We start from the raw sequence: 9149 nt of genomic DNA on the forward strand, positions 1-9149 counted from the left end.
TTTGTTTCTTCGGGGGCATTGCATCCTGTCCCGTGTTTTCTTTACACTGTGTATGGCTTATGCGAATAGTCTGCTTCGTGCTTGATTTAGGCGTCGCTGGTTTGGTTTTGTGTCTCTGGAAATGAGTAGTTTGCAGTTTTCATGGGTCTCAAGGAGAGCTTGGAACTCTGCAAATCTGAACCCTAAAAATAGGAATTCTTTCGCATTTGCAAATTAAAATAAATCTTGATAAGATCAGAACTTGTAACGGATGTTCAAATTCCTACGGGGTTTTTGTTTTGTGTGTTTTTTTTTTTTAATAAAAAGATAAATCTTTTCTAGCCTACATGCAAACTGCATTTTTGAATATAGGAGCAAACAGTTATTTTGTTTGTTTTTTCTTTAAAAAGTGTGTGTAAATAGTTAATTTTATATAGAAACAAATACCTTTCAATTAGTCTAACTTCTTACAAGTGGAATAGGAAGGCAATAAAAAAGTGCTTCTGATCAGTTGATCTTATCAGGATTTCATTCTGTCTTTATAGCTTGCACGTTTATTGCCGCACTTTGCTCTACTGATGACCAGTGTATGTATGCCATCGGCTTCATTTAAGCTTTTCCCTTCCTTTATGCTTTTACCATACAAGATACTTCCAAAATGCAATTTTTTCTGTATACGAAAGGAAGCTGGGAAGTTGTTTTGACTGGATACAAATGTTTGTCTCTTAAATAGATCTGCGTTTGTGTAGCCGCTTAATCTGCTTTGTTTTATCTGTGATTCTTCCTCTTGGTCGAAGTAGTCCCCCAGCTGGTAGGTAAGGAAATCTTGCTCCTAAGGCATTCTCCATTAAACCCCAGAAGATGTACTGTGTCTTCTCAAGATCCCGTGATTAATTTGCAAGATTTAGCATACATAATTAAGGAAAGATATATAGCGGTATATAAACCAAAGTTTTAAAGCAAGATTAAGACATGGACATTCAAAGCTGATAACCTCCATTCTGTTTCATGAAATACTGCAGTGTAGTATCTTGCGTTAGGCAAAATGAGGGTGGGATCTGGATATACCTTCGGAGGAGCACATATGGAAGTGGTTTTCCGTCAGAAATAACACTTCCCTATGTGTGCGGTCAGACCTGATCATCTCTGTGCTGATCACTGTCCCTTCACTCCTGTTAAATGCATTTTTCTAAGCAACGTCCCAAGAACTTAAAAGATGCCCAAGAGGCTGCAAATCCTAATGGACAGAAATCTTACAGGTAATCGATCTGCAACATAAAGCAGCTGGGAACAGAAAAATACCCGGGAGGAATGGTGGAAGAGTCATTTCTTGAAATGGTACTAAAATAAGCATCTATTTGTTCCTGCATAAAGCAGTTACTATTCTTAACATACTATTGAACTGTGCCATTAGATGAGGTCAATCAGGGTGAAAGCCTCTGATGTACAGAAAAAGCACTGTACCGGGTAACCCTCACATTTTAAGCACAAATTACAGTTTTTTGGTTGCCCAGAGAATCTTCTTAATAGAAAATGAGGCAACAGTTTCTGTTCATCTTAATACCACCACCAAAATTAGAATAACAGTTGACAAAGTGGACTTGCCATGCTTTTATGAAAATGGTTTTGGATTAACAGATATGTGGCGATTTTTATACAAAGTTACCAGAAATCAACCGTGAGGCTAATTATTGAGAAGAAACAGTAATGGCATTGATTAAGCAGCATCCCTCTGGGTTTTTTCCCTCCTTGTTCCCTGATGTTGTATGATGTGACAACTTTGATATGTGTGAAATTGTACGTGCCCATAACTGCTTATTCTGCCCTTCCTTGAAGGCAACTTTCCACGTCAATAATGAGAAACACAGTTTCTAGCACAGGGCAGGACTGTAGCCATCGTTCACCGCTGGTGACTGAAATGCTGCTTCTCTGTGCATATGAAATATTCATCACTCGAGCATTGGGCAAACAGCTGATTTTTGCTAAAACTTTCTGTCTTGTTCATGTTTTAACTCTTCTCTTCTGTCACTGTTGCTTCCCTCCTGGCTAGAGGGCTCTCAGAGATGTCAGAAGACCTAGTTGAGACCTTGCTAACGAGCTGAACGGAGAGCGGAATAGCACCAGCCTTAGTAAAACCCTCTGGCTTGGCACGCTCTAAATCTTCCCATATATCTCAGGTGCTCTAGACATGCTTGCTTGCTTCTCGGAGGGCTGAGTGGCTTCATTACGTGTCTTCTCTCCCGTGCACCATCACAAATGCCAGTTATGTGGTACCTTCAGGAGGTTTAGCTACGGCAAAGGTTTCCGTGCGCCAACTGCTTTTGGGATAAAGAATGTTACAAATATTTCGGTAGTCCCAAATAAATGGTCAAATGCAGCTTGTTGAGCAGTCAACTGAACCGCATGTTTGGTGGCAACGGGGTCAGCATAAATTAGCGTGAACATCTGGCTTTCCAGTTTAAAGCCACATTTCTTTATTCCTCAGCTGAAAAGTTTTGTGCTAAGTTGTGCGAGTTAATTGGACTGGTTTGTGTAGAAGAAATAACACAATTCTTTCAGATGACCAGGCTGCATTACCAATTCAGGAGCCTCTCGGTAATTGAAGCCGTTGATTTCAATACTAACTTGTGGGTATTTTTACAGTAATTTTATCAATGCCATAATGACAAGGCTGTGTTAGTTATCCCGGAGACTGCAACAGCAGAGAGGGTGCTCGGAGGTGTGAGCGTTCCCAGGGGCGAGGAAAAGAGCAAGGCACAGGCTCTGCGAATTATCGTACACGCTAATTCTGGGCTTATTCTCTTCGCCTCCATGTGCAAATTAAAATACAGTGTAAAATATTTCAAGGAGTTAAAAGCAGAATTGGGGTATCGTTTTAGTGTAGTCGGTGGGTTTTGTTGCACATGTGAATTTTGGGTGTGCACAAGTCCCCACTTGCTACACTGAAATTCTTCCTGTTTCCAAACTGGGCAAAAAGTGCTTAGAGGTGGCTCTTGCTTTAGTTGCAGAGAGTTGTTTCAACATTAATTCCTTAAACTTTAGGAGAGCGGATTATTAACGTACCAGGAAGGCTGTGTCAGCAAACGCACTGGACACATCGCATAGCACAAAGGTTTTCAAGCTTTCAAGTGTCCAAACCCACTGCTGTTGCATGCGTTACTGGAGATGTGATCTGATATAAGAAACCAATGTTTTGCCTTTATGCTTCGTGACCTCCTGTTCTCCCTAACGCTCTCTTTCTCTCTCTCTCCCTGGCCTTTTTTCTGTATTCGTTTCTTTTTAGAAAATGAGTGACTTTCTCTCCCGAGAGGATGTGGCTGCAGTGCCAGAGAGGAGCAGTGTTAACACTGGCTTTGCGTGGGAGGGCTCAAAGCAGTCGGTAGCTTTTAGTGAGACCCCAGTGCCACCCGCCTCAGAGCCTTCTCCCGGCCGTGACTTTGCTGCTTCCTCCCTAAGCAGCGAGGAGGAGGAGGAGGAGGAGGAGGAGGAGGAGGCAGCTCCCAGCCTCCCCGCGAGTGAGGAGGACCTGAGATGTGGAAAGGGGGTTTGTGCGGATGCGGAGAAGGACTGGGAGCTCTCTGAGCTGGAGCCCCCCGCCAGCCCTGCCGCACCTCCCCGGCAGCCCTGGGGAGAGGAGGAGGAGGAGGTGGCAGAGGATGGCGAAGACAGATTTGCCTTTAGAAAGCAAAATGGCGAGTGTCACGACTCAGATGTTAATAACGGGCTGCCGGCAGTCATTCGCTGCTTCCAGGTAGTGAGCCCCAGCGCCTGCCCCCCTACACCCCCGGCTGGCTTTGGAGTGGGAACCCAAACACTGCAGCAAGCAGATGCCACGGACCCAGAGAGGAGTTGTGTTTGCTTGGCTTGGACTCGTGCTTGCAGCTAATTAGCTGGTTAATCTCCCGCAGTCAGTGCGCACAAGCCCCTCTCAATTTATCTTTGCATTAAATACAGTTGCCACAGCGCAACGCCCTTTGCCTGTCTTTGATCAAAGCATCCTGTTGCATCCCCCAAAAGGGAAATATTTAGGCTCCAAACGCATGTAATTTTAGTTTCTTAAGGTTTTTGCTATTTCCTGCTGTACCGGAGGCTGAGCCTTAGCACAGCAGAGCAATTCGAAGCGCTGTCAAACGCGCCTTTACATCGTGAACGTGAGCTTTGATGTCCCTTTCTGCTCCCCACCGTGGGAGATATTTTTGCCTGCTTCAGTGTTGATATTAATTGCTTACGGTTAAATAGATGCCCACTTCCCCTGCTAACAATCACGGTGGCATCTGTCAGGTTGGGGGACGGTGAGCAGAAATCGAGCCCTCTGGGAAAACACTGTGGGTCTGAACTAACTCTGTCTTCTTCTGGATAATTATCAGGTGGTGGAACAACTGATTTCTCTCCCCTCCGACCCCCCATTTCTCTTTCGAGATGTCATGTTTCTGTTTTATCTGACATTGATTTAATAAAAGTTAAAGACCTAGGATCTGATGAGGATTTCTAATAATACAGTGTTTCACTTGCAGTCAGGATAAAGCCTCTCAGCTGTGATCAAGTCTTTATTTGCCCAGGGTTTATGTTAATCTTGACATTGTCATCAGTAGATGAGGGTCATCTTTTACTGGCAGCTGGCAATGAGCTTCTAGTAATTAGAAAGTTAATAATCAGCGGAGGCAGTTTCTTCATGGTATTGTGACACACCGGTTAAACCCTTAATGCCTCGGTTGGGCTGACCCGAGGGCACGGTGTTAGGGAAGGTCTGGAGGATTTTTCTGTCTGCTTAATCCTCACGCACGATCTCTGCCCTCGGAGCAGTGTGTCGTACCAAAGGCTTAAAAACAAAGATTTCCAGGCTGACCTTGGTTCCCGCAGTGCTTTTATCAGATCAGTGTCAGAACATTTGCCAGCAAACACGGTCACGGTGTGGAAATGCTAACTGGGTCTTTACGGAGATGTTTTTAACCCTGTCTCATAGCCACCGCTAGTGAAGACACAGACTGTCACCATCTCCGACGTGTCCAGCGCCGTCAAAAGTGAAATTCCCACGAAAGAAGTCCCCATTGTCCACACGGAGACGAAGACCATCACCTATGAAGCTGCACAGGTAAGGTGTGTTCCAATTAATTTTCCAGAGGCTTAATTAAACTCAAGTAAGTGCTTTGTTTCCGAATCCTGCGGATGAGACGGCAGCACCTGCCTTTCTCCAAGCATCCGAGTCGCAGCACAGACGTTAACCGATGCTGTGGACACAATTTCCAGGTGCAGCTGGTATTTTTAGAGGAGCAGTGTTTTTACTGTCCCTGAAGAGTTATTATTTTTTCAAGATGCACGTGCGAACAGAATTTATCTTTGGTCACTGGCGGTTTCGGGATGTAGATTTGACTAAATCGGAGTTGACCTGGGTTGGCCTTTTTTCTGCAAGAGATGCCTTGTCTTGTTTTCCCCAGATCTCCTTGCTGTTTATGCCTCTTCAGAACTTGGTTTATAAATGATTTGATTTGTGCTTTAGGTTTCAACCCTGGAACAGGTGTTGAAAACCAAAAGTTTTGTACAAAATGCAACCGCAGTGGGTATCTGGTGATTGGAAAGTAGAAATGTTAGTGGAGTGATACCGACGTATGCAGGTATGGTTTCATTGCTGAGGTTAAAATTAATCCTCAATCTAAAATAAGGTTTATTGATGTATTTGAGAATTTGGAGCCTGTGTTAGCTTGGGTTTGTCATAACTGTGGTCGTTAGAAGCAGCCCATGCTCCGCTGTTGTAGCGTAGTGACCGTGGGATGTAAGTTTGGGTGCAGGTGTCCCATGGATCATGCTTGTATAATTTGGGATTCCCGAGAAATCCCGTGGCTGCTCAGCATCCTCCCCGACGGCAGGAGTAGAGGGGGCGTTCAGACTTGCCTGCACCGGGCGGTGGTGAGCATCGCCCTGTTTCTCAGCGAGTGACTAGATGAATAGAGTTTTGCTCTGGTTACTGCTGTTACCGTTTCTAATTGGGACATGAAAAGGAAAAGCGCGTCTCCAGGGCTGGGAGAAGTCAGCCGCTTGTGATGTGCCATGAGATTTCTTCCAGTCTGTGGAAAATGGTCCCACCTTGTGGTAACTCCAGATATCGTCCCACCGCTGCGCTGGGGATGCTGCCCAGTGTTAGTGGTGCACCGTAAGGGAGACACGGCCGGGATGAGTTGGCAGGATGACTTATTTTAGGTTTTTCAGCAGACCTTGAAGGGTCGAGTCGTGCAGGATGGGAACCAGGTAACCAGCTATAAAAGAAGCTGTTCCTAGTTCCGCAGGTATCTGGACTTTGCTTCTGCAGAGTTTAAAGCGAGTGATGTGTAAGGTGGTGTCAAGAGGGAGGAAGGGTAGAAAGTACCTTCTGAATCGGATTGTGCTCTCTGGCTTTGTGAACCTCCATGGATCCAGGCAGGTGTAATTTGGGGTGGGTGGCTGCTTTGGTCTCCCTTTGTGGTCCACAGCATGCAGCTTGGCATGGAGGAGCATGACCAGCATTGCAGTGTACCCAGATTTGGGTATATCCCAGTCCCCCTGCTCTGAGGGGTGTCATAGGTCCTGCCTGGGTGATTTTGTGGATCCCTGCATTTCCAGCCTTAAAGTCTGTGGGCTTTGTGCTGAGCCTTCAGAGACCTGCAAAGTCCTTGTGCAGCTCAGCCGGCTGCAGATCAGCTCGCTCTGTCCCGCGGTCCACGATGGAGAGGAGTTTCTGTCCTCGGATTGCGTCCTGCTCTGTTGATGTGGAGACCCTCCTTCTATCCACGCTGCCCGCAGAGACCGATGGCCTCTTCTTCTGTCCCACAGGCAGATGGTGGCAATGGAGATTTAGACCCTGGCATCCTGCTGACTGCTCAGACCATCACTTCGGAAACCACCAGCAGCACCACCACCACACAGATCACAAAGGTAACAGCACGGGAACACGATAAAACAACAATAGCAACTAAAACAACAACACGGTAGAGAGATGGGCAGAGTTGAATAATAGGAAAAAAAGCTTAAACCCTGGTTCTTCTAAAAAAATGTGATTAATACCGGAAACAAAGCATGAGGTTCCCAGGTTTGCCTGCGTTGAATTAAGACTGTAGATTATGCATTAATTGCAGTGCAGTCTGTGGACCCGGGCTCTGACTGTCCTGTGGGACAACGGGAAAGAACTGTACTGTGAGTCAGAGCTCTTCCCTGACTCAGTTATAAGAAAATGAATATTTGGCAGTTTTTCTTCGACCAGCAGCAGTTTTCTCCCGTGATTCTGATACCGTGGTATGACGGCAGGATTTGGTAACGCTATTTTTGATACCATCTTTAGACAGGCAGCCCCAGCGCACTTGGATTCCTTTTCACTTCCAGACTAACAGGAGTTTTTTCTTTTTGTACTAGACTGTAAAAGGTGGCATTTCAGAGACGCGGATTGAAAAGAGGATTGTCATCACAGGAGATGCAGATGTAGACCACGACCAGGTAGGAGCTTGGATGCGGTCCAAAAGAGCTTCTCAGAGCTGGCACGAACTAGACAGGCTGCCTTTCCGAAGATAACTTAACGAGAAAACAACCTGGAGAAATTTTACTGGGGTAGAAATAAAACTTCAAAACTGATTTCAAGAATAAGTTCCTCTTTGACAGTACGCAGCTGTATAGCTGGGCCAGCAAAGCTTAATTCTGCTCTGGAACTGGTGTTGGCAGCAACGTTTTGATTCCAGAATTTTTTTGGACAAATGCAATTTTTAAAAAAAATCCACAAAAACGTGAAATAAAAGTTTTCCTTGACATCTAGATGATCTGCATTAATTTTCTAGTAACTTTGAAGCACTATTGCTGCTGCATAGTGCCAGAAGTCATTTCATAGCACTCAGCGCCTGCATTAAATCTCATCGGCTTTATACGAAACCTTTCTGATGAGTCAGCCTCATTGGCCTCTAGCATGTGTTGGAAGTGATGATTTTGTCATCAGAGAATTATACTTTGAATTTAATTTTAGACGCAAGTATCGTGGGGCTGGAGAATATTCGTATGACAAGAACTAGTTTATTAATTCCAAAAGAAAATGTCTGAGAAGATGTCTGAAATGTGCTCATCACACTTGCTGGAAGAATAAACAGGGTTTGCTTAATTGCTCTCATCCATCTTCTACCATGGGGCAGTGGAGAGATGTAGTGTATTCTTAGAAAACAGCTTTTCCTTTCAGAAATAATCTGATACTACCAAAAGTCACCAAACTGTACAGCTGAAGTGGAACCGCTTTTCTTTTTCTCTCCCCAGAGTTAGAAATAGCCCCTTGTCCCCCTGAGGACCCTCGGTGGCATGCTCTGAAGTGTGGTCTCTTTCAGGTTCTAGCGCAGGCGATAAAGGCAGCGAAGGAGCAGCACCCGGACATGTCGGTGACCAAAGTGGTTGTGCACCAGGAGACCGAGATCGCAGAGGTGTAGCGAGGCTGTGTAAGTAGGGAGACCACGTACACGTGAGTGACGGGTGCTGCTTTCCCCGCCCCGGGCAGGGGGCTTCATCTCCGTGCAAGTGAGGTTTGGCTAAATACGGCCAAAGTTTAAGTAAAATTATTATTGTTAGCTGATGAGTCCCTCTCAGGCTGTTGCTGTTAAATCATTTAAGGCTGATGAAGCAGTCACAAATACAGACTAATCCTGCAGTGGAAATGAGCCAGAAAAGTCTAAAAGAAGGTACATGGCTCCTGTGGTGAGGCTGTTTGGCCTTACCAAACACCTTCCATGCACCAGCAGCACACCGAGCTATAGGTTTCAGGTAGACCCCTGCCTATACCAGTGCCAGGTAACCCCTGAGCTGGACCCCGAGCTCCTGACTTGCCTGGAAAGATGCCTTTTCTGCAGTCTTGATGGTTTTGGGAAAGAGCTGCTCGAGGAATCCAGGAGCTCTGCTGTAAAGCCTGTCCTGCCCCACGCCGGTGATGTTGGTGTTGCCCAAGTCGGTGACTATGCGCTGCCCTGCGTGTGTCCTGCCTCATCCCAACAAAGCTGGTACTTGCAGAGATTTGGGAGGTGGAACAAGGAGAAGTTAGGCGAGAGGAGAGACAGCATGGTTTAACAGACATTGTGGTTGAGCTTTTTAACTGTCCAAAACTAAATAAAAATGGCAGAGGTCTCCTAAGGGTTCCTGGACTTGTAGCTCTTAAATACGGTCCTTCAAGGATGGGAGCA

General features: G+C 45.6%; 1 protein-coding gene across 1 annotated transcript in view; it reads left to right on the plus strand.

Annotated features, from left to right (window-relative positions):
* LOC104082735 (protein 4.1-like) overlaps window positions 1–8405 on the plus strand; it is a gene marked incomplete at its 5' end in the record, with an annotated part of 35180 nt that extends 26775 nt beyond the window's left edge. Inside the window, 4 exons of the mRNA XM_009585966.1 lie at window positions 4943–5071; window positions 6784–6885; window positions 7360–7440; window positions 8307–8405. Of these exons, the coding sequence (XP_009584261.1) occupies window positions 4943–5071; window positions 6784–6885; window positions 7360–7440; window positions 8307–8405 (411 nt within the window). The remainder of the gene's footprint in view (window positions 1–4942; window positions 5072–6783; window positions 6886–7359; window positions 7441–8306) is intronic.
* Window positions 8406–9149: the final 744 nt, after the last annotated feature.

Source organism: Fulmarus glacialis, unplaced genomic scaffold (assembly GCF_000690835.1).
Source record: "Fulmarus glacialis isolate BGI_N327 unplaced genomic scaffold, ASM69083v1 scaffold12479, whole genome shotgun sequence".
NCBI lineage: Eukaryota > Metazoa > Chordata > Aves > Procellariiformes > Procellariidae > Fulmarus > Fulmarus glacialis.